Source organism: Apodemus sylvaticus, unplaced genomic scaffold (genome assembly GCF_947179515.1).
Source record: "Apodemus sylvaticus unplaced genomic scaffold, mApoSyl1.1 scaffold_325, whole genome shotgun sequence".
Taxonomy (NCBI): Eukaryota; Metazoa; Chordata; class Mammalia; order Rodentia; family Muridae; genus Apodemus; species Apodemus sylvaticus.
The window spans coordinates 121913-146859 of NW_026263361.1; the positions used below are offsets into that span (position 1 = coordinate 121913).

Consider the following 24947-nt stretch of genomic DNA (forward strand, 5'->3'; position numbering starts at 1 on the left):
TGATGAGTACACCACTCTTTTTTTTTCTTTTTTGAGACAGGGTTTCTCTGTATAGCCCTGGCTGTCCTGGAACTCACTCTGTAGACCAGGCTGGTCTCGAACTCAGAAATCCGCCTGCCTCTGTCTCCCAGAGTGTTGGGATTACAGGCATGCTCCACCACCGCCCAGCTTGTTTTTTAATTTTAATTTTTTCTTTGTGATATGGTCCCTTTCTGTCTCTTTCTCTCTTTGGTTTTTCGAGACAGGGTTTTCTGTGTAGCCCTGGCTGTCCTGGAACTCACTCTGTAGACCAGGCTGGCTTCGAACTCAGAAATCCACCTGCTTCTGCCTCCCAAGTGCTGGTATTACAGGCGTGCGCCACCACTGCCCAGCTGAGTTGACCAGAGAGTGAGTCCCTAGGATGACAATCTGCCCATCATCCGCTTTCCTCGATTGTGAGCAATTGGGAGCGATTGTGAGACATATTTGCTTTACAATGATAGTACTGCAGGGTTTTAGAAGAACAGAGTTGGGTGGGTAGGAAAGGGGGAATGGATCTAAAAGGAGTGTGGAGTAGGGGGTAAATATGATCAACATACATTACAAGAAAAAACCTAATAAAAAAGAAAGGGGGAGAGTGTTGGAGAGTCAGAAAAGTAACAGCAAAGCAGTTTATTATTTGCATCAGCCTGGATTGTCTGGTGGGCTGACCAGGGCATTGAGAAATGCATATGCTCTACCACATGACCTTTCCTCCCCTTCCTTCTCCCTCCCTCCCTCCCTTCCTCCCTTCCTTCCTTCCTTCCATCCTCCTTCCTTCCTTCCTTCTTTTCATAATCTTGGGGGGGGGTACAATCTTAACATTTCATCTGGGCATTTCCTTCATGTCACATGTATTTATTTTCTCAACAAAATGGGTTCATCTCTATGTATTATATCTTGTTTATTTGGTAGAACTTTTCGGGTGCATAGCCATGCAGGCCAGTTTAGCTATGAGTAACTTAATTCTCTACACTTCTAGGTGGGGTAAAGGCTGTGGTTAAGCAAACTTGGGGGGGGGGGGCTAGGAAATCGGTAGCCTAGCAAGCACTAGCAGGGACTAGTGTTTTCTGCTCATTTGTAGCTGGACTTAAAGCTTAGTGCACCTTTGGAATGAAGGGTCTTATGGTATTCTAAAACCTATCTGACAGAATCAGAAGTCGGGAGTGTTAGTCAGGGTCATGCTATTTCGCAAAGCTCTTCCAGTAACTCGTTCTTCTAGATTCTTGCTATCTCCACCCTCATAGCTTGACTCACCTTATAGGCCCCAGGCTAACAGGCCCTCTCCCTCCTGACTGCCAGCCAGGATGAGACAGCAAACATTCCATTCGTGAAGTGCTGTAGAACCTTACCCTTCCTCTAAAATGATAAGAAGGGACCCTCACTCTGCCATGTGGGCCTTATCTTTTCGCAAAGCCCCTACCATGTTACCCTGTCCATCAATGACATTAATAATCTCTTAAAGAAATAGGGGGGGAAAGGGGCCAGAGTTGGTATGAAAGCTAAAGATCTGTGTGTCCTTCACAGTGCAGATTATCAGGGAGATGATCTGGAAATCAGCAGCAACCAGAGCCAGGAGGCCTTCGATCACCCTCAGAAAAACAATCATTTGGGGTCTACAAAGGAAAGAGAAAGAGGGGATGAAACAGGTGAGCAGGACAAATCTGCAAAAGAGTGGGGTGACTGCCATTATTTTCCAGAGTCCATTGAAGCTCTGGTAGCTGTCAGAATAGGAGCTGCCTTCTTTGAAGCGTCTCCACCAAATCAAGGACATCTGGAGGTGATACTCCAGATGTTTGACTGCGGCCAGCTGCCAGCATAATGGTGATGATTTCAAAGTATTGAGCAAGAGCAGGTCAGGCTTGGCCTACAGTGCTTGGCCAGGCTACAGCCAGCATGGTTAGGGGGAGCCCACCACAGATGGCAGCCAAGGGCGCCTGCAAATGATATTTTATGCTGATTCTGCCTAGAATCTTTTTATGTTGTGTATACACCTTCATAAATCACTGTATTCATTATTTTAACAACTTTGTTTTTGAAATATTCATGTGAAAACTTTGTTAATGCATACCTCTATGATTTTATTCTTATGGATTTGAATGTATACTTAACTTCTGTGTACCGAAATACATTCTAACTTTAAATTTTGTGTCTTCATCTTTCCGTGTGACAAACTCACTTTAGCATTTTATATGTTTTAACTAATAATGAGAAACTAGACCTGTTGTTTTTACATGAACTGTTGGAATGCTTTTTCCATTCACTTCAGTATTTGTTTCATTTATTATAAGTTCTGTCTTTGCTTTATCCAAAAAAAATGGCATTTAGGAATGGCCCCCAGGCAGTGGTCCCATTTTGGAGTCAGTTTCTTTTACACTAATCTTGTTATTTAGTCCTCACTCTCCATGGCCCCCTACTGCCTCCCACTGCCCCCCCAGGAACTCCTATCCCCCCACTGCCTCCTACCAGCCCCCTACTGCCTCCCACTGCCCCCCCCCAGGAACTCCTATCCCCCCACTGCCTCCTACCAGCCCCCTACTGCCTCCCACTGCCCCCCCAGGAACTCCTATCCCCCCACTGCCTCCTACCAGCCCCCTACTGCCTCCCACTGCCCCCCCAGGAACTCCTATCCCCCCACTGCCTCCTACCAGCCCCCTACTGCCTCCCACTGCCCCCCAGGAACTCCTATCCCCCCACTGCCTCCTACCAGCCCCCTACTGCCTCCCACTGCCCCCCCAGGAACTCCTATCCCCCCACTGCCTCCTACCAGCCCCCTACTGCCTCCCACTGCCCCCCCCAGGAACTCCTATCCCCCCACTGCCTCCTACCAGTCCCCTACTGCCTCCCACTGCCCCCCCAGGAACTCCTACCTCCCCACTGCCTCCTACCAGCCCCCTACTGCCTCCCACTGCCCCCCAGGAACTCCTATCCCCCCACTGCCTCCTACCAGCCCCCTACTGCCTCCCACTGCCCCCCCAGGAACTCCTATCCCCCCACTGCCTCCTACCAGCCCCCTACTGCCTCCCACTGCCCCCCAGGAACTCCTATCCCCCCACTGCCTCCTACCAGCCCCCTACTGCCTCCCATTGCCCCCCAGGAACTCCTATCCCCCCACTGCCTCCTACCAGCCCCCTACTGCCTCCCACTGCCCCCCAGGAACTCCTATCCCCCCACTGTCTCCTACCAGCACCCTACTGCCTCCCAATGCCCCCCCAGGAACTCCTATCCCCCCACTGCCTCCTACCAGCCCCCTACTGCCTCCCAATGCCCCCCCAGGAACTCCTATCCCCCCACTGCCTCCTACCAGCCCCCTACTGCCTCCCACTGCCCCCCCAGGAACTCCTATCCCCCCACTGCCTCCTACCAGCCCCCTACTGCCTCCCACTGCCCCCCCAGGAACTCCTACCTCCCCACTGCCTCCTACCAGCCCCCTACTGCCTCCCACTGCCCACCCCCAGGAACTCTTATCCCCCTATTGCCTCCTACCAGCCCCCTACTGCCTCCCACTGCCCCCTCCAGGAACTCCTACCCCCCCCCCACTGCCTCCTACCAGCCCCCTACTGCCTCCCACTGCCCCCCCCCAGGAACTCCTACCCCCCCCCCACTGCCTCCTACCAGCCCCCTACTGCCTCCCACTGCCCCCCCCAGGAACTCCTACCTCCTACTGCCTCCTACCAGTCCACTACTGCCTCCCACTGTCCCCCCATTTCCGCCCCCAGATCTGAGGACAGAAGAAGGCCTTGCTAGCAATCTCTCTCTGCTGCTGAGCTAAACTCCCAACCTCTACTAATCTCCTCTTTTAGTTGTTCAGATCATTTTTCATTTTTCCTATCATTTGCAAACTGTTACTCTCCTATATTCAGATTGTTTTTTAATTACTTGTTTTTATTTTATGTAAACAGGTGTTTTGAGTGCATATGTGTGTATGAGGGTGTCCTAACAGGACACAGAAGTTACGGACAGTTGTGAGATATGTGGATGAACCTGGACTTCTGGAAGAGCACCCAGTGTCTCCTAACCACTGAGCCATCTCTCCAGACTGATTTCTTTTACCTTGATGATTTACATTTTTACATATTGTGCTATATTTGTACATATTGTACGAGACAAATACAATATAGCCATCTTGCATACACCACCCAGATTTTCCCAAGGAATCACATTCCCATAAATAAAGCACAGTACCTAAGCCATATTAATATTGCATGTTATCACATGCATAGGCTTGTGTGATGAACACCATAATGGAAAGGTAACATCAATACAATGACATCCCTGATGCTATTCCTTTACACACGGCCTTTCTTCGCAATTTGTGATAGATGAAAACAGTGTATTCTAAGACCAAGATGTTAGGATAAGAATAACAGGAAAGGCCTGGAGAGAAGGCTCTGCAGGTAAAGGTGTGTGCTACCGCTGAATGCATATAATGATGAAAGGAGAGCACTGACCCCATACACACAGCACAGCAATGTACACAAACACTAATAATAACAGCAATAATGATAATAATAATAAAGTATGAAATCTATAACATTTAAAGAATATTGTCATGAAAATGATGGGACAGTCCACAAAATGGGGTTTTAAAAAAAGAGTCTTTGCCAACTGTACAATCCTCTGTTAGACAGAGAATTAACATTAACAGGTTCAGTAAATGAAACTGAACACACACACACACACACACAAATGGCCAATATCTGAAAGTACTCCCATCATCCTAAACCGTCAGGGAAATGTAAGTTGGGACTACGTTTGATAAATGTGGGGAGGGGGGAAAGTCAACAATGATGTGGGGAAAGGGAAGCCTTTATTTTACTGGTACAGTGACTCTGGAAGTTGGTGTGGAGAGTCTTGAAACAATTCAAAGTAGAATTATCAACCCAGACATATACGTGTAATCCCAGCACTCAGGAAACAGGGGTAGGCTGATTTTTGTGAGTTTGAGGCATATATGGATCCAAATGCTGTAATAAAACCCACTTCTTTTGCTAATTAAAAATAATTTCCAATTGACTTCATGAATAGGGAGGCAGCAAAATGCACTTATGTTGTTATATATATAATGTGAATGTTCTGCTTGTGATATTAAATCACAGTTTGCAAGGCTGTGGCAGTTTATGCCTGGAAGGTGAACTCAGGACCATAGAAATTCTGGGAGCTCAAATTTAAGACCAGCTAGGGATATTCAAAACCCTGTCTCAAACAACAACAGCACCACCAGCACTGCGGCCTGCGCCACCTCCGCCGCCACCACCACCACCACCACCACCGCCGCAGCCATTAACACCACCAATAACACCATCGCCAGCAGCAACAAGGAAAAGAGTTAATGTATGCTAATTCCATGAATTATTTTACATGCCATTGTGTTAATTCCTTAATTAATAGGAAACAAGTTGCATACTATAAAAATTAATAAACTTAGGAGTTGCCTACCCAAAGCAACTCAAAGTAGAAATACTGTCTAAAGGAGAAGACATTAATAATCTGTGAGAAACATCAAAGAGGAGAAAAGACATTCCTTGGGTACCAAAAACAAAGAAATCAAAGCTACTGCAAGGAAGCCAGGGCAAGAAATGTGGCCAAAGAAACACAAAGGGGAGTTTAAGAAGGAAGAGCTGTCTGCGGGAAGCCAGGACATCTATCCACTGGCACCTTGAAAGGAGCCTGAATTTATCCCAGTCTACAAGATGAGAAGATGCTCCTTACAGCCACATCTTGCCTTTCCTTAGTATCCTTTTTTGTTCACTGACTTTTATCTTTTTGCCTAATTACCTCTTTTTTCTTATTAGCTAATAATGACAACAGGAACAGGAGAAAATTTAAAGAATAATTGAGGATCACATGATTTTTAGTAATTTTATTCAGGCTACAATTGAAAAAGAAGAGTTGCAGTGTTTTTTTTTTTTTTTAATGTTTGTTTTGTTTTAAGAGACAAAGTTTCTCTGTCTAGTCCTGGTTGTTGTGGAACTCACTCTTTAGACCAGGTTGGCCTCGAATTTAATTAGTTTAAGAGCATAATTGCAAAGGCTTTATTGTGTATAAGCAAAGCAAGTTAGATTCCTTCTGAATTGTTTGTGGCATAGCTTGTTATAAAAGTTTTATTTTAAATTTACATATTTAATTATACCTTTGAGGACTTAAGTATTAAAATATTACTGCAGCCAGTCATGGCAGAGTAATTAATTCCAGCACTCACAAGGCAGAGCAAGTTTTCAATTATTAAAAGCCATTTTGGCCAGGCAGTGGTGCCACATGCCTGTAATCCCAGTACTCTGAGAGGCAGAAGCAGGCAGATTTCTGAGTTCGAGGCCAGCCTGGTCTACAGAGTGAGTTCCAGGACAGCCAGGCTTATTCAGAGAAACCCTGTCTCAAAACAAAACAAATCCAAAAAAACAAAAAACAAAAAAAAAAGCTAAAAACCATTTGATTCTCACTTCTTGAAATTTTCTCCCGTTCCTGGTCCTGTTGGCAGATAAAGCATATTTTAGACAAAACAGTATTGTTTGAAGACTAGTCATAGAACAAAGGAGTTCAGAAAGACAAGGTGACACAGGAGCCAATGAAATTGAGTCAAGGTGCCTGCCACCCAGGCCTGACCATCAGATCTGGATCTGCTTTCCCAAAAGCTATGAGGATGCCGGGCAATGAGATTGGTATTTCCTTTTTTTTTCCAGACAGGGTTTCTCTGTGTAGCCCTGGCTGTCCTGGAGCTCACTCTGTAGACCAGGCTGGCCTCGAACTCAGAAATCCTCCTGCCTCTGCCTCCCAGAGTGCTGGGATTACAGGCGTGTGCCACCACTGCCCGGCTGAGATTGGTAATTTTCATACCACCTCATAACACAGGATCCATTTCTCAGCCGAGGCCTCAGTGAAGGAATCATGTAAATCATCTAATTCAATTATGAATTACATTTCGCCTTTTTCTACTTTTGCCCCTCCTGGGGATTGAACCTAAGACCTGGTTCATGTTTGTAAAAGCACTCTGCTACTGAATCACAAACAATAACAGTATGTATTCCGTTTCCTTTGTGATCCATGAGAGGCATGATCCATGGATCCATGGGTGACTGAAAGGGCAACACGGGGGTGGGGGTGGGGGTGGGGGCTTTCCGGCAGTACTGCAGTGCTAGAGCGCTGGTGCAGTGTCTTCCTTCAACCTTTGCCCGGAAAGAAAATTAAATCTGACAGGAGTTTGGAGGAAGTCGATTCCGACCTTGATGGGCGATCTTGGGGATGGGTCAAGATTTTAGTAGAGGAGATAACCTCCGATGTAGTAAAATTATCAAAAGTTCAGTTGGGAAAGGAGTCTAAAGCTGTTAGTACTGCTGTTAGCTGTTAGCGAGTTCTCTCAGCAGGTCAGAGTACAGGCTGTTCAAGAAGAGGACCCAGGCTGGGTTCCCAGCACCCAGGTGGCAGTTCACAACTGCCTGGAAGTCCAGTTCCAGGGGATCTGAAACCTTTTTCCTGCTTCTAAAAGCATAGGCACACACACACACACACACACACACACACACACACAGAGAGAGAGAGAGAGAGAGAGAGAGAGAGAGAGAGAGAGAGAGAGAGAGAGAGAGAGAAACAAACAAATAAATAAATAAATAAAAATTAATGGATGAGGAGTTTGCTTTCTTATAAGAAAAAGAACAAGTTTCTTGAGACGGGTTTTAAACATTGTGAAGAAGCTGTAAACATTGCTTGTATCACAAAGAATTTAAAATATTACATTCACTTGGTAGCACTAACTGCAATTAAAGTTCAATCATTGAGCTACAGAGTCAACAGATATAGCAGACTATCTTGTTTTATTTCGACAAATGGGCTCAGCTGCCCCATGGCATAGTCTGCTTTTGGCCACCCGCAGAAAGCAAAGGGTGTTATGTCCAGTAGTGAAGAGGAAGTGTACCTCAGGAACAAATGCCCCAGTTGGGTGACATTGTCAAATTGAGTTAAAAGTGTGGGCTGCGGCGGGTGCTTAAAAAGTCCCAAATGCATTTTGAGATAAAGGGACAACTGGACAACTCTGCAGGACAGTGAGCCTAGAGAACATTTGGTGTCTGTGGTGCGCCACTGTGGCTCAGCAGCTCCCAGGCCCTGAGTGCCAGCGAAGCTGACACCCTGAGCGTGCCCTTGTTGGCAGCTCTGTCTGTTTAGCGCTTTGCTCCCTGAAAGGCCCATTTCTGAGAAGGACACACTCCTCACTTACTCGACATAAGGTTTTCAGCTTCTTTCTTTAGGTAAAAGCAGCAGAGGAGGGGGCTGGAGAGATGGCTCAGTGGTTAAGAGCACTGGCTGCTCTTCCAGAGGTCCTGAGTTCAAATCCCAGCAACCACATGGTGGCTCATAACCATCTGTAATGGGATCTGATGTCCACCTCTGATGTGCCTGAAGACAGCCGCAGTGTGCTCACATACATTAAAAATAAATAAATAAATTATAAAAAAAAAAAAAGAACAGAGGGATATATTTTATAGAAAAAGTGGTGGTAGGGGGCCTGGGTGACACTGAGATCATTCTGGCTACTACGACATCACTATGAGGTGGCAGTCTCTAAATCAGAATCGGAATTTTATGCATCAGAGGGATAGTACTTGTGTGTTGGATGGTGGTTTAGGTAAATCTGGATAGCAGGTGGAGTGAAAAAGGACCTGTGGATGTAAAAATCAAAATGGTTATCAAAGTGGTGACAGCTGGTTAAAAGTCGGTCAATTCAGGATGAGTTCTGAAACCATTTGTTCCAGAATTTGATAACTGCTTCCAGTTTTTGAAATAGGTCAGCTTTGTTGCTGCAACCTGACCTGGCCAGAATGACTTAGAGAAAAGCTCCACTGTTTTCCCCCCCAAAGTAGCCAAGTCCCCTTTCCTCTTGCCAAGAAATGTAGGCCTCTCCTGTTTTGGAGGAGTAACCCTACCTGATACCAGGCCCTTCCTTCATTTTTATTTTTAATACTTATTTTATGCACATGGCTGTTTTGCCTGCATGCATGTATATGTACCGAATGAGTGCCTGGTGCCTGCACAAGTCAGAAGAGCGAGTCGGACCCCCAAGAATTGGCTGAATGGGGGTTACAGGCAGCGACAGGCAACTCTTCTCTGGGAGAACAGCAAGTGCTCTTAACCTCTGAGCAACTCTCCAGGCCCAGTCTGACACTCTTGTTAAACACTGAGAAATTTCATCAAGGATTTCCTGCGTGTCGTGGGATAAGGAATAACAGCATAAGAAGTACACAGTTGGACCTCCTGTTCCTAGTCCTGTCATTAACCCTAGGATTATGAAGAAAGGGTAAGAATTAATCATGTATCTTTTTTTTTTTTTTTGGTTTTTTAGATTTGGTTTTTTTTCAAGACAGGGTTTCTCTGTGTAGCCCTGGCTGTCCTGGAACTCACTCTGTAGACCAGGCTGGCCTCAAACTCAGAAATCCGCCTGCCTCTGCCTCCCAGGTGCTGGGATTACAGGTGTGCGCCACCAACGCCTGGCTATATATTTTCTATCTCACATGCAACAAGTCAAAGCTCTGGGTATCAGGAGCAACGTTTATGTTGGGGGGGGGGGGGGGAATAAGTATATCAGGGTGAAAGTTCCAGTCCAGTTGATGAGGAGACACAGGTCAAGGGGAAGAAGCCCTGTTTGAACATAAAGACGATGAGAAAATGGAGTAACTGAAAGGGTCCCGATTTGGGGGTTTTTAGATCATTCTACCAGACTGAAAGGGAGCCAGGTAAGGCTGCCCCCATCAAGTGTTGAAGTGTGATACTGGAGTGCATGAGAGAGTCAGGGTACAACAACCTTCAGGATCGGTTCTGCCAGTGTGCGGCCTTCTCTGGGTTAGCTGGCCTGCAAGCTTCTGGCTGATTCTCCCTTTTAGTCTGCCCATCTCACTGCAGCAGTCCTGGGATTACAGATGTTCCACTGTGCCCCAGGAACCAAATTCAGGTTGTCCGGCTAGCATTGCAAGTGCTTTAACCCAGTGGCCCAACTAACTCCCTGGCCTGGACCTAGGAGGCAGGAGCTGTTGGGGACTGCTTTTCTGCAAACTAGAGTAGGTGTCCTACAGGAGGAGCTGGCTGCCAGGAGGTCCTACATCAAAACAGGGTGAGCGCTGAGACAGACTCCTGAAAGCACACAGGCCGTGGGAAACTGCACAAGCTTGAAAAAACAACAAACAAACAAACAAAAAAAAAACAAACAAAAAAAAACGCTTCTAAGAAGTAGGCCCATGAAAATCTGGGTTGATTTTTTTTTCTTTATGAAAAATTGATCGCAACTCTCCAATCGCGCATTACTTTTTCTTTCTAACCTCTTGCCCTGCAACTTCTCCCGCTCTTTTTGCTCGGATGCCAAAGAGCCGGGCATTGGCACGGCCCATGCGGAGACTGGCAAAAGCCTTGAAGTTCTCTTCTTAAGTGACGACGCTGGCCTTTTCCTCTTTGTACACATTCCGGATGGGCATCATAGGTCTTGTTAGCTGGGTGGCCAATTTAAGTTCTTCAGCAGAACTGCCTCCCTTCTTTGGAGCAGAAGCTTCCTGGGGAACAGGATGAGCTTGGAGCTGGACTCCTTCAGGCCAGCACAGTGGCCTGCAGTGATTCAGTGGATTTGTTTCGCCTCCTTGGGTCCACAGAGAGGCCGATGGCACAAGTCATTTTCCTGTGGATACCAGCCGCCCTGAGTTCCTCCAGGCTAAAGCCCCTGCCTGCCCGGACCTTGGTGTGGTATCTAACTGCAGGGCCCCTCACCATGGGCCTGATGGGGCCGGGTGTGGGACGAGGGGCACTGCGGCGGGCTTTCGCTTTGCGGGGCCTTGCGTCTGCAGGTCTTGCGTGTCGGCTGGTTGAAGCAAGTATCCACTCACTGCTGCCAACCCTGGTGGGAGTGGGGCTTCAGGATCGTGCCATTCCGGCTGGGCACCATGGCTGCCTCCTGAACCGAACACCGAGCAGAAAAGGTCTTCCTCCTCTTTCATTCCTCCCTGACACTATCTCTTGATACATTGTATCCTGTACTCAAGCTGGCCTTGACCTCCGTACGCAGATCCTTATGACCTTGAGCTTCTGACCCTCATGCCTCTGCCTCCTGCTAGAATTACACACAAGTGTCCCCAAAGACGATTTGAGAATTTATTTTCACAGAGATGCAATCATCATACAACTGGGGAACGGTGATCTTTCAACAAAAGATGGTGAAACAATTGACCGGAGTTCCAAAGAAATCAAAACACTCTCATTCATTATACAAATATTCCTTCCAATGAATACTAGATTTAAAGGTACAAAAGAAATCCCAGCACTCTGGGAGGTAGAGGCAGGCGGATTTCTGAGTTCGAGGCCAGTCTGGTCTATAGAGTGAGTTCCAGGACAGCCAGCATCACACAGAGAAACCCTGTCTTGGAAAAAAAGAAAGAAAGAAAGAAAAAAAAAAAGCAAATCCAAAAAAGGTACAAAAGAAACTTTATATGGCATCTATGAAGAAAAAGGAAAATTTCTGCATTGTTTAGAAATGGGCTTTGAAGGAACTGTCCTGGTTCTAGCTGGTGAATCTGGACTTGTCTGGGTGCCTACTTTCCACGCACAGAGTTAAACGCAGAAGTGACTCGACATTCCAGGACCAGTTTCCTATTGCCAGAGGAAAGTTTAAAAAAAAACAAATACTATCTCCACCACAGAGCCTCCATGTATTCATGTTTACTTTCATAAATAACACAGATAGCCGGGCAGTGGTGGCGCACGCCTTTAATCCCAGCACTTGGGAGGCAGAGGCAGGCAGATTTCTGAGTTCGAGACCAGCCTAGTCTACAGACTGAGTTCCAGGACAGCCAGGGCTATACAAAAAAAATCAAAAAGAAAAAACAAAAAACAAAAACAAACATCATCAACAACAAAAAACCCCACAGATAGCTACATACTATATAAATGTATTTTCTAGGCCACTGCTTAGTCCAGAAGCAATGAAGCTTCACCAGTTAAAGGACACTTAATATTCACTCTCTACCTTCTAAATCCGTTTTTCAACAGGAAGTACTTAGGCTCCTCGTAGAAATGGTTAGGGATGGACATAACAAAGGCAAACTACAAGGTAAGCATTACCATTTACAGTACAGGAGCATTTGGGAGGTGGCAACAGCAAGAGCTGGACAGAGTTCAGGCTACTCTGGACTGCATAAGACCGTATCACAAAGGAGAAAAAAGGAGAGATTGTAAGGGGCAAATCCATTGTTAGGGGCTAGAGAGATGGATCAGTGGTTAAGAGCACTGGCTGCTGTTGCAGAGGACCTGGCTTCATTTCCAGTAACCACATGGTGGTTCGCAATAATTTCAGTTCCAGGGGATCTGATTCTGATGGCCTCTTCACTAAGACGTCAAGAGGAATGGCTGGCACATGTGTTAACAAGCACAAGAATAAAAAGCATAAAAAGTGAGGAGCTTTGCTTACTCTTCTGGGGTTTTCTTCATCTATGTGTTCAGCGCACACAAGGCTGAGGAACGCACTAAGAAATGGCCAGTGGACCACACACTTGGGGCATAAGCAGTGTGGGGAGAGTGGGAAAATATACACAAAGAGACACACACACACAGAAATCCTACACAGCTGGGCGGTGGTGGTGCACGCCTTTAATCCCAGCACTTGGGAAGCAGAGGCAGGTGGATTTCTGAGTTCGAGGCCAGCCTGGTCTACAGAGTGAGTTCCAGGACAGACAGGGCTACACAGAGAAACCCTGTCTCGAAAACTCCCCCCCCCAAAAAAAAAGAAAAAAAAAAGAAAAAAGAAAAAGAAATCCTACCCAGATCTCCCTCTCTTATACAGAACAAAACCCTTATCCCATACAAGAAGGGTAACAGCTACCACAGCCTCTGGCCAGGTCTGAAAGCCATCTCAACCTGGTGAATGGACATGAAGGGGTTAAATAAAACAGCTTTGGGGGGAAAGGTAGAAATAAATACTGCATCTAAAACTAGGTGGGGGATCAGGGAGCAGGAGTAAGGAGTAGGGAACCCATACAAGACCCAAGGACATCATTTCCAAGACTAAGATACAGTAAATGAAGCAGATGAGGCACACTCCCCGCCAGTCACAAGGCTAAGGGGCATCACTATGTCACTACAAGTTAAGGCATACTACAGGAGTGAAGACACTTACGTGGAACAAGACCTCAGAGACACAGCACAAAAACCACCTGAGGGTAATAGAATTCTTTAGGAAACCAGAGGCAATGGCTCCCTGCCAGCCACCCTACAAAGATGTGTCACTCTGAGAAATGCAAGCCTCAGCTTCAGCTCCAGAGCAGAGGCTTAGGGTAGGATGAAAGAAGAGAGAGCCCAGAAAGACATCCTCAAGAAAACTGATTAGGAACACAATGGGGGAAAAGCAGAGGCCTAAGGATGCTCCTGGTCACAATAGAGAGGTTGGGGGAAAGCAACAAACAGGAAATTCAAAAGAGCTCCAAGTATCAAACTAAAGAGTAACCACAGACTGCCTTAGCAGAGACAACTAGTCTGACTCCTCACTCAATTCTGCCCTATTTATATGAAAACTCTGCAGCAGGGAGTGACAGATTGAGTAAGAGAAAAAGCCTACAAATCAAAGGTAACCATCCTTGAGTCTAACTTAATTTAGAAGCTTACATATAACTCCAGTTTCCATAGGGGAGCAGGAACGTGGGGAAATGTTTACACTTTAAGTGGGAGTAGTAAAGTCATTTTTATGAGAATTCAATAAACTTAAGAGAAACAGAATGATGGGCTAGGACTTTCTGTTGATCACCAGTGGTGATCAAACTACCATGGGTGGGTGATAACCCCTCTGGCAATATCTCCGAAAATATTTACATTGAGATTCATAATAGTAGCAAAACTACAGTTATGAAGTAGCAATGAAAATAATTTTATAGTTAGGAATCACAGCAACATGAGGAATCATCTTAAAGGACTGCATGCAGCATTAGGAAGGTTGAGAACCACTGCTCTAGACAGACAACTGCTTGTGTACTATTTTTAGGGAATAGTAAATGAATCCTAAGGATAGGGCAATGATGTAGGACAAAGGTGTATGTAGGCAGAGAGGGTTTCCAGTCCCTCTCCCTGTGACACAAATCAGTTTAATGAAAACCTAAGGAAAAGCCAGAGATGGTGGTGCATGCCTTCTGAGTTCAGGGCCAACCTGGTCTACAGAGTGAGTTCCAGGACAGCCAGGGCTATACAGAGAAACCCTGTCTCTAAGGGAAAAAAGAAAAGAAAAGAAAAAGAAGAAAACTCAAGAAAGAGAATAGAGGTGATTGTTATATTCCTCAGCAGGTCTGAACTTTATAAGCAGACCGAGATATACTTTCCTAGTATTTTCTACTCTCATTTGATATAATAAAGCGCCACGTTTGGGAGTGGCCATTCTTGTACTCCTTCATAGGCTTCAAACACTACCATTACAGATGTATTTAAGTCACACTTTAGAACACTATTACCAAGCATCAAGGGAGAAATGGGGGATAGCTCACTGTGTAAAGTGCTTGCCTGCATGAAGACTTGAGTTCAGAGCCCAAGCACATCTTTAAAAGCGGGCTGTGATAGCACAGTGCAGCACCTATGGGTAGAGACAGATGGCTCCCCCAGGCTTGCTGGCCAGCTCCAGGTTTGGTGAGAAACCCTGGGCATCAGTCACTTTTCTGTTATGGTAATAAAATGTGGCCAAGGCAACTTATTAGAAGAAAGAGTTTATTTAAGCTTACAGTTCCCTGATGGAGCGGAGGCGACGGGGCGGCTGGCTTGGTAGCTGGAGCAGCAGCTGAGAAGTTGAACATCTTGAACTGCAAGCATGAAAACAGAGAGTGGAGAGTCAAAATGCTGCAGATCTTTAAACTCTCAAAGCCTGCCTCCCTAGCCTTTCCCAACAATGGCACCAACTAGCAACCAAGTATTCCAATGCCTGAGACTGCGGCAGGCATCGGAATGCTCGGTCCACTACCTCATTCACACTACCACATCCTTTCTCAAAAACATAAGGTAGGGTTAGAGAGATGGCTCGGCAGTAAAGTGCATTGTCTGATCTTCCAGAGGATGTAGGTCCATTCCCAGCACCTATAAGGCACCTATAAACAGGTGTTTTACTACTGTCAACAGGTACATCCCACACAGGAGGTCCAGTTCCCTCTTCCTGCCTCCCCTGGACACCCAGCACACAAGTGGCATGCAGACTTACATGCATACAAGATACCTTTATCTATGAAATAAATCAATTTAAAGATTGCTGAGCAGTGGTGGTGCATACCTTTAATCCCAGCAGAGACAAGTAGATTTCTGTGAGTTCAAGGTCAGTATGGTCTACAGAGTGAGTTTCAGGACAGCCAGGGCTACACAGAAAACCCTATCTCGAAAGAACCAAAGAGAGACAGAGAGAGACAGAAAGGAACCCTATCACAAAGAAAAAATTAAAATTAAAAAACAAGCTGGGTGGTGGTGGAGCACGCCTGTAATCCCAGCACTCTGGGAGGCAGAGACAGGCGGATTTCTGAGTTCGAGGCCAGAGTGAGTTTCAGGACAGCCAGGGCTATACAGAGATACCCTGTCTTGAAAAAAACTAAAACCAAAAAAAAAAAAAAAAAAAAAAAAAAAAAAATTAAAAAACAAAGTGTAGAGCAATAGAGGAATACACCTGAAGTCAACCTCTGATCACATGACATGCGTGTGTGTACCAGTATGGGCACACACACACACACACACCAGTGCCTGGGACAAAAGCAATAGAGTAGCACGTAATTAATACAAAGTAATGGTGAGATATGATAACAAAAGCCAGAGATTAAATTCAATGCTGTTCTCCCCTGAGTGACACCGAGGATGTTGTGTAAGTAATAAGTACATTGGTTGAAGTCCTGTCAAATCATTAAATGAAAAAAATACCGTACCAATAAACCCCCCAAATAGGAAGACACACTACTCCAAATCGCTATGATGAACAAGGCATAGCTCATCAAGCCTATATCCCGGCATTCTGGAAGCTAAGAAAGAAGATTGCTGTGAGTTTGAGGCAGGCCTAGGCTATTAGAGTAAGACTTTGTCTCAGAAACACCCTCCAATAAAAAAAAAATCACTGCATCATATTACCTAAAATATTCAAGTTTCAATAAAAACTGCATGATATACAAGGAAATGAGAAGGTAAGATTTGTATGAGAAATAGAAACCTTATTGATAGAAAATGACTTAAGAAAACACAGTTCACACTGGCCGCCTGGGACTGCTAATGACATCAGGAGCTAGAAACCTCTCAGGCCGTTTAGGGCATGAACCTTGAAAGCAATAGCTCTGAGTTCTATCCTTGGCTAGAAACTGGGAAATGCTCTTGCTCCTGTCTTGGCAGGAGACCAGAAATGCAAAAAAAAAAAACGACCACTATCATAAGAGAAAGAGAAAATACTTTATGAATAGCAACAGTTAAAGAACAGCCCCCAGAGCACCCCACACTAAGTCTGGCTGATGGACCCTGCTGGCAAAGATGATGCTAATGTTTGCTAAATGAAGACAAAAGGAAGTACTTCCTTGGGAAACAGAAATCATCATAGTTGGGTTATAAGACAAAGATCAGTGGAAGCATGTTTATCTACTGTAGAAATCAAATCCATGGCATAAAGGCCTCCACTGTGCACGACACACCATCAGGTGAGTCTCCTCTCAACAGCAGCTCTTCAGGCTCGCCTCCTGAAAGCCAGCCTTCAGAGGCCTGGCTCTCCTGTGTAACCCAAGCAAGAGGGAGGCTGAGTCACGAGGAGCACTGCAAATTTAGGGGGAGCACTGAAAATTCAGGGCCCACTCAACATGGCGTGTGCCATGGAGCCTGTGCTACAGAGTAAAACTCTGTCTTTAAATCAGAAACAAGCCGGGCGGTGGTGGCGCACACCTGTAATCCCAGCACTCGGGAGACAGAGGCAGGCGAATTTCTGAGTTCGAGGCCAGCCTGGTCTATAGAGTGAGTTCCAGGACAGCCAGGACCACACAGAGAAACCCTGTCTCAAAAAATCAAATAAATAAATAAATAAATAAATAAATAAATAAATAAATAAATAAATAATAAAACAAACACAAACAAACAACAAAGACCTAATCTTTCCTAAAACAAATGAAAAGCAAAAGCCACTTCCCAGCTATTGGTCCAGATTCCCCTGATAACCAAAACCAAAGAGACAGCAAACAAGTAAAAGAACATCAAAAATACAAATCAGGATCACTTGGTTACAAAATCTCTAACAAAATACTACATTAAATTAAATACCACAGAAAAGGAATTCGAGCTTGGGAGCTTTCTCAGTGTGTAAAATGCTTTCTGTGTTCCTGGTAGGGCCTCATTAGGAGCCCCAGCAGGCTCCTTTTTTTTTTTTTTTAAGGCAATGTGAGAGCATCTGTTAATTCAGTGATGGGAGGTAGAGATGGTCAGATCATAGGCTTGTAAGAAGAGAACATACTACAGGCAAATGTGGTTTACTGCCAGACCACGGGGGAGGGTAAACTTCTTAAAAGTCAATCCATATGAGCTAGGTATGGTGGAACATACCTGTAATCCTAGCCTCTGGGAAGCTGAGGCAGAAGGATTGGAACTTCAAGGGTAACCTAGACTACAAGTGAGACTTTACCTTAAATTAGAATTAATTAATGAATTAATTAATGGTTTAAAAAACCTGGGCTGGGAACATAGGTCAGTGGAGAGTGCTTGCATAGCATGGTCAAGTTTTAACCCCACCATTTCTGAAATGACTGTGGTAATAGTAACGCCTCTTGTCCTGATTTTACGCTGACTCCCCTTTGTTTAGGTACTTTTTCAGCCCCTAATCCCTTAAAAAGTCTGGTCCACCGTGACAGCATATTTGGAACCTTCCATGACCCTGACCATGGCCCAGATGACCAACATAACAGCTGAATGTGTAACCAAAAGAAACATTACCAGGTTCCCTGACCCACGCCTGCCAATGATGTCAATGCAGTTATTGCCTTAAGAGATGCAGAAACTCTGAGCTTCAGTGCTCTTTGGGGCAAGAGTCTGAACTCTGTTGCAAGCTAATAAAGGACTCTAATTTGATTTTACATACATAGTGCTTTGAAACTTTGTTGCTTGGGCTATAACTGCAAAATAAATTGCCAGGCGGTGGTGATGCACACCTGTAATCTCAGCACTCTGGGAGGCAGAGGCAGGAGGATTTCTGAGTTCAAGGCCAGTCTGGTCTACAGAGTGAGTTCCAGGACAGCCAGGGCTACACAGAGAAACCCTGTCTCGAAAAAAAAAAAGCATCTGTGATATGATTGTGGGTTTTTTTGGTTTTTGTTTTTTTGGTGTTTTTTTTTGGATTTTGTTTTTTTCTAGACAGGGTGTGTATAGCCCTGGCTGTCCTGGAACTCACTCTGTAGACCAGGCTGGCCTCGAACTCAGAAATCTGCCTGCCTCTGCCTTCCAGAGTGCTGGGATTACAGGCGTGCACCACCACCGCCCGGCTAATGATTGTGTTTTTTATTTCAACTGTTGGTATGGAAAATTTATTTATTCATTTATTTATTTATTTTTATTTATTTATTTTTGTTTTTTTGAGACAGGGTTTCTCTGTATAGCCCTGGCTGTCCTGGAACTCACTCTGTAGACCAGGTTGGCCTTGAATTCAGAAATCTGCCTGCCTCTGCCTCCCAGAGTGCTGTGATTAAAGGCACCACTGCCTGGCAACAGATGCATTTTTAAAAATCCAATATTTATTTATTTATTTATTTATTTATTTATTTATTTATTTATTATGTGCATCATTTTGTGTGTATGTGTGTTCATATGTATGTACATGTGTGCATGTGGAGGTCAGAGGTTGATGTTGTGTCGTTTTCAATTACTGTCAGTGTTAGTTTTTGAGACAAGGTCTCAAAGAACTTAAAAGTCCATTATTTGGCTAGGCTGGCTGGCCAGTGAGCTACGGTAATCCACTCATCTCTGATACCCTCACTCCAATGGAGTCACAATTGCCACCATGCCGAGTGGTTAAGCACTCTGGTGCTCCTGCTCATGATCCAAGCACTTTACAACGGGGCCCCAGCCCCCTCCCAATCAATGTTCTTTCATGATAAAAATTGCCAGTGGAGGGGCTGGAGAGACGGTTCACAGATCAGGACTGATTCGTGTTCTTGTAATGGACTGGGCTTCAGTTCCCAGCAACCATATCCAGCAGCTATAACTGATACTGAAGGTCCTTTGATACACATTCATCATCTCGCTATTGAGACACTAGTCGCAATGCTTTTGCTGTGGTTATATAAATGGGACTTTATACAATTTCAACTTATAAAGAAATTCAAAATTCAATCTCTAGTAGTTTGTTGCTAGTATATTAGCTCACTGATTTTGATTTGCGACAAAATCTTATGTAACCCAGGCTGACACCAAACTCACAAGTTAGCTAAATTTAGTCTTGAACTCTTTCCTGATTGTCCTGCTTCTATCTGACAAGTGTTATTAACTCCAGTTACAGGGCATCTGACACCCTCTGCTCTCCATAGGCTCCGACATGCATGAAGTGCATTTAAACTCATGCAAACACACACAAATGTAACTAAATACATCTTTTTAAAAAATTCTCAGCTAGGGGCTGAAAAATGGCTCAGTGGTTAAGGAGACTGGCTGCTCTTCCAAAGAGAGGACCCAGCTTCAATTCCAAGAAACCACAGGTAGTTTACAACTATCTGTAATTCCAGTTCCATGGAATCTGACACCCTCACACAGACATACATGCAGGCAAAACACCAATGTATATAAAATAAAAATAAATTGTGTGTGTGTGTGTGTATATACACACACACACATATATACACACACACACATATATATATACACATATGTGTATGTATATACACACACACACATATATATATACACATATATACACATACATATACATCCACTCAGCTAAATAGGAATAGAAGGAAATGCTACCAAAACAAAGTAAACAAAGTATATGGACATACAAATCACAGAAATGCTTAAAGTCTGAAACTTTTCTCTTAAGTTTATAATAAAACAAAGAAGACCTTTTCTTCCAGTCTAGAGCAGTGGTGGCTCCTGCTCATGCAGTAATGTTTGACGATTAGAAAAGAAAAGGAGGAGAGACAGGAAAAATACTCAGAAGACTGATCAAAACTGAAGCCACAAACACAACTGTCAAAGTAGACTTTCCTAAGGAAACTTAGGTGCCACGGCTCATCTCTACAAGGACTCCCTGACTCAAAAGAAAAGAAAAACTGTATGGGCTTCGGATGTGGCTCAGTAGGGGAGCACTGCCTACCATGTTCCATTGTGAGTTCCATCCCTAATACTGGGGAGGGGGGGTGTTTAGAAAAAAAGAAAACAGAAAGAATATACAAAAGGATAACAAATCAACAGTAGATTGTTTCTTCGGGCTGGTAATATCCAAGGCCAGTAATAAAAAAATCAGTGTGAAAGCTATGTGGAGCACACCTGTAATCCCAGCCCTTGGGAAGTGAAGGTGGAGGGAGGATCAGGAGCTCACAGACAGAGTTAGCTACATGGGGAGTTTGGGGCCAGCCTGAGTTACAGAAAATCCTATCTCAAAATAAAACAAAATCAATGTGCTAATATGTAAAATACAAACCAGTATAAACTGAGAATTTGTAAAGTCTCTCTTATGTAACAATAGGAAAAATGTCACTATTATAATGCTACAATAGCGAAGTGATAAATGTATAACAAACTACTATATGCTGAAAAACTAAAACAAAGCAAAACAAAAGGGGCCTCGATGAAACGTGACTGACCTACAGATGAAAGGCAATCCAAAACACTAGCAGAAAATTTACACTAACTTAACCGTGTCACAAATTTATAGACCATTTCTGCTTTAGTACAGAATGCTCAGAGCTTGAAAACTGTCATTCTAGCCAGGCATGCTGGTACACGCCTTCAGCCCCAGCACTCAGGAGGCAGAGGGAGAGGCAGGCAGATCTCTGTGAGTTTGAGGCAAGCTTGGTCTACATAGTAAGTTCCAGAACAGCCAAGGCTATATAGTGGGACCCTGTCTCAAAGAAATATAAACAAACAACGATAAAGCAAAGACACAAACAAAAAGTCTGGGTGCAGGGAGAACGATGCCATGGAGAGTCCAAAAATTCTTCATGATTTCTACCTCCAGGACTACTACCAGGTTTTCACAATGAACATCTGAGAAAAAAAATCCCAGATGCTTAGGAGGGTGCAACCACCTTCAAATATATTCAGCCATTTTGAAATACATAAGAGCGTTCTGTACCAAACAAGACTTCCACTCAAAAGAAACTGCTTGATCAGAGACTAAAGGAGATGGAAAAGGGGAAGGATGTGTGTGGGTACCCAAGTCCAGCCTGAAGTTTCCAACCCACAGCTCTCTTGACATCACATCTCATGTACATGGAGAGGGAGAGATAATTAGGAGGGTGTGCAATTGTACTTCACAACCCAGAAGCACAGAATAACCAGGTGCATTCAGAACAGGTCAAATCCCTACATCTCTTACTACCACACCACTACAGGCTTAGGTACTGTAGTTCCTTTTAAACAGCACAGTTTAAATAGGCCAGCATAGTATCAGACTTAAATACATAAAGAAGGTTGGAATTACTAAACTGAAATATGTTGTCTGTTTTTCAGTGCTGGTTCAGCTGTTGAAACGTATTGATTAACAGTCATACGTTTGATACATGTCTGAAGCATGACCATGTCTGAAGTAAAAAGACTGGGAATTCCAGGCCAGCCTGATCCACATAGCAAGACCCTGTTTCAAAAACACAACAAAGAAATTGATATGAGCACAGTCTCAGAGCCCTCAGTGTGGCCAGAAGGGTGGAGCGGGAAGGTATTCTCTTGAGCCTTACGAAGGTCATATTGGGGGAGTCATATGTATAGCCGAGTACTGGAGCCTAACCTGCCAGATTTCTTGCCTTCAAATCTTCGTAGAACCTGCTAAGTGATAGTATTGTTACATCTCAGAGAGGGTCAGATTCATCACTGATGGATGTCCTGAAACCCTCTCGTTGGGACCACACATCTGACTCTTTGAAGACTCTTTACTCATGACTGGCTGCTTGTCAGTAACTGAGTCGAAGTCCTGAACCACTGCTGCTGTGCAGAAAGATCCATTAACACAAAAACATTTTACATGAGTGGAACTAACACTCCAAATTTGAGTCTCAGGCACATATCCTGAGGACTATAGCATTCCCAAGATTCAAATATATGACTTCCTTTGCCTGCATGCAGAACCATTTAAAATAACTTGTAGTGGCTGCTTCAGCTTATTAATGCTCTGTTCAAAGGCTCCTTTGTCTATGCAGTGGTAACAGTTGTCCTGTGTCTATAATTAATAAAGATTAATCTCTGAGACGGACTCATTATTTTGGTCTTAGTAATATCCTATGCAAATAAAAATGATTGCTCTTAATTTTGTTGCTTTTATTTATTAAAACACTTAAACATGATTTATCTCATTTCGTGTGTATGAATATTTTTCTTGCGTGGATGTTTGTGTATCATGTGCCTGGTACCCAAGGAGGTCAGAAGACTATTTGGATCACCTGGAACTTGAGTTACAAAGAGTTGAAGACTCCGGTGCAAAATACCAGACACACACACACACACACACACACACACACACAAAATAAGTGGAGAAGCTGAGCTATTTGGGAGGCAGAGGCAGAAATTTTACAAAATCAAGACCAGCCTGGGGTTTGAGAGATGGCTCAATGGTTAAGAGCACCAACTGCTCTGCCAGAGGTTCTGAGTTCAATTCCCAGCAACCACATGGTGACTTACAACCATCTGTAATGGTATCCGACACACTCTTCTAGTATGCACTCATATAAATAAAAAATAAATAAATCTTTCAAAAAAAAAAAAGCAGGGGAAGGGGGGAAAAAGACCAGCCTGGGTTAATACTCTTAAAATAAGAAATACAAGCTGGGCATGGTGGTACAAACTTGTAATCCCAGCACTTGGAAGCTAGAAATGAGCACTGAGGGTCATGGACAGCCTCAAGTACAGAAGATTTTGTTTTGGGAAAAAAAGGGGGTAAGGGGCTCCAAAAGTGGGGCTTAGAGGCGCCTGTAGCTCCAGTTCCACAGGATTCTATAGATTTTTCTGGCTTCCATAACTGTACTCACATACACATACCTACACACCAATACACACAATTTTATTTTTCTTTTCTTTTCTATTTTTTTTTTCTCGAGACAGGGTTTTTCTCTGTAGCCCTGGCTGTCCTGAAACTCACTCTGTAGACCAGGCTGGCCTCGAACTCAGAAATCTGCCTGCCTCTGCCTCCCAGAGTGCTGGGATTACAGGCATGCGCCACTACCACTGTGCTAAACACACACAATTAAAAATAAATCTTAAGCCGGGCGGTGGTGGCTCACGCCTGTAATCCCAGCACTCTGGGAGGCAGAGGCAGGCGGATCTCTGAGTTCGAGGACAGCCTGGTCTACAGAGTGAGTTCCAGGACAGTCAGGACTACACAGAGAAACCCTGTCTCGAAGAAAACCAAATCCAAAAAAAAAAAAAAACCAAAAAAATAAAAAAATAAAAAAATAAAAAATAAAAATAAATCTTAAAGTGGGGACAGATCCAGACATAGTTCGGTGGTAGTATGATTCCCTAGCACCACAGGGCCCTAGGTTCCACAAGCAATGCTAGTGGGGAAAGGTAAAAATAAGCATAATCACTAAACTAAAAATAATAGTTTCGGGATGACAGAAGAGTGAGACGCAATTGTGGATTGATATGGCAAAACTTCAACTATACTGTTAGTGTTTGATTTTATTCTCTGTTTGCATTTGTGTTAAATAGGTCATAATATATAAAACCACCAAAATAATGTTTGAAAAAAAAACAAAGTTAATTTAACATTTTTCACATTATCCTACAACTTATTTTTAATGTAACAAGCTATCATATCATCTTTTATACCAAAGAGTCAAAATATACAGACTTTTTAAACATCCTCCTATGGATGGATACACAGGTTGTTTCTTATTACTTGCCACAAAAAGAGAGCTGCACAGGCCTCCTCTGTTAGGTCTCCTCATTTGTACACTGATGCTTGTCTTTCTGAAGGATTGAGCCTTGAAAGTCAGACTGAGTTCCAGATATTGGAACTTGGTACGCCATATATTCTTTTTATTTTTCTAAATATAGCTACATTAATGTTTCCAAATGGTTTTAACAATGCATACTTTATTCAGCAATGCCTAGCTAAAGTACGGAAAATTCTTTTTGACCAAATAAGCATCCAACAACAGAACACAGATCACCCTTTAAGGCCTATTATAACAAATGCTTTCAGACCACATATTCAGTAACTCTTTGGAGTACATAAGAAAGGCATAGGGGTGGGGGAAGCGTATTATACATAAGTAATGTTACAAATAAGTTAGTTTTATCAACTACTAAGTTTTGATAAGAGCTGAGGCTGTTCTTAGAGGCCTCTGGGGAGATGGAATGAACACTCTATTTTGGAGACACTCTCGGTCAAACCCCAATTAGACAAAAGAAAACCAAAGGAACCGTCAAAACACAATGTCTCCTAGGAATTAGCTTCCCCAGCCTGACACATTCATCCGTGGAGGTCCGGTGATGCGGGGACTGATTACTTATCATCTATTATGGGCGGAATGGGGGAGAAATAGGGAGTGCTAGCCGGCTACTCGGCGCGCTCAGCAGACCATGCGGTCAGAGTGGTGACCGCTGTCCCGGTGGTCACCTCTCTGGCAGCGGGAAACCCGGCACTCACCAGGGCATGTTCATTAACTGGCCAGTTTCTCCACTCTCATTATTAAGTCATCCTCTAGCTACCTTGCTAATCCCGGGAAGGACGCATACATGTGGACGCCGCCATCTTACAAGTTATAGAAGTCTGGATTTCTGGCGCCGCGGAG

At 44.1% G+C, this 24947-nt stretch overlaps 1 protein-coding gene and 1 pseudogene across 2 annotated transcripts; both read right to left on the reverse strand.

The window, feature by feature from the left end:
* Positions 1-809: 809 nt before the first annotated feature.
* Positions 810-24947, reverse strand: LOC127676183 (p53 apoptosis effector related to PMP-22-like). 2 transcript variants are annotated; one of them, XM_052172134.1, is made up of 3 exons: positions 24865-24947; positions 14739-14816; positions 810-1634 (listed from the first exon to the last, which is right to left on the reverse strand). In XM_052172134.1, the coding sequence occupies exons 1-3, from the start codon at positions 24891-24893 to the stop codon at positions 1478-1480; spliced, it is 264 nt and encodes an 87-aa protein (XP_052028094.1). In that variant the 5' UTR covers positions 24894-24947; the 3' UTR covers positions 810-1477. The 2 variants fall into 2 exon arrangements, with proteins under 2 accessions (XP_052028094.1, XP_052028095.1); XM_052172135.1 differs by having other exon boundaries at positions 24803-24947.
* On the reverse strand, positions 10241-11340 carry LOC127676182 (60S ribosomal protein L13-like; annotated as a pseudogene).

Bases quoted from the DNA above. Each gene is read 5' to 3' on its own strand.
- LOC127676183 (XM_052172134.1), bottom strand. From the start codon at position 24,893: ATGTATGCGTCCTTCCCGGGATTAGCAAG. The intron at 14,817-24,864 runs GTAGCTAGAGGA...TCATGCTTGCAG, and splicing joins TCCTTCCCGGGATTAGCAAG to TTCAAGATGTTCAACTTCTC. The intron at 1,635-14,738 runs GTAAGCTTAAAT...TTTCCTTTGTAG, and splicing joins CTCCGCTCCATCAGGGAACT to ACCCCAAATGATTGTTTTTC.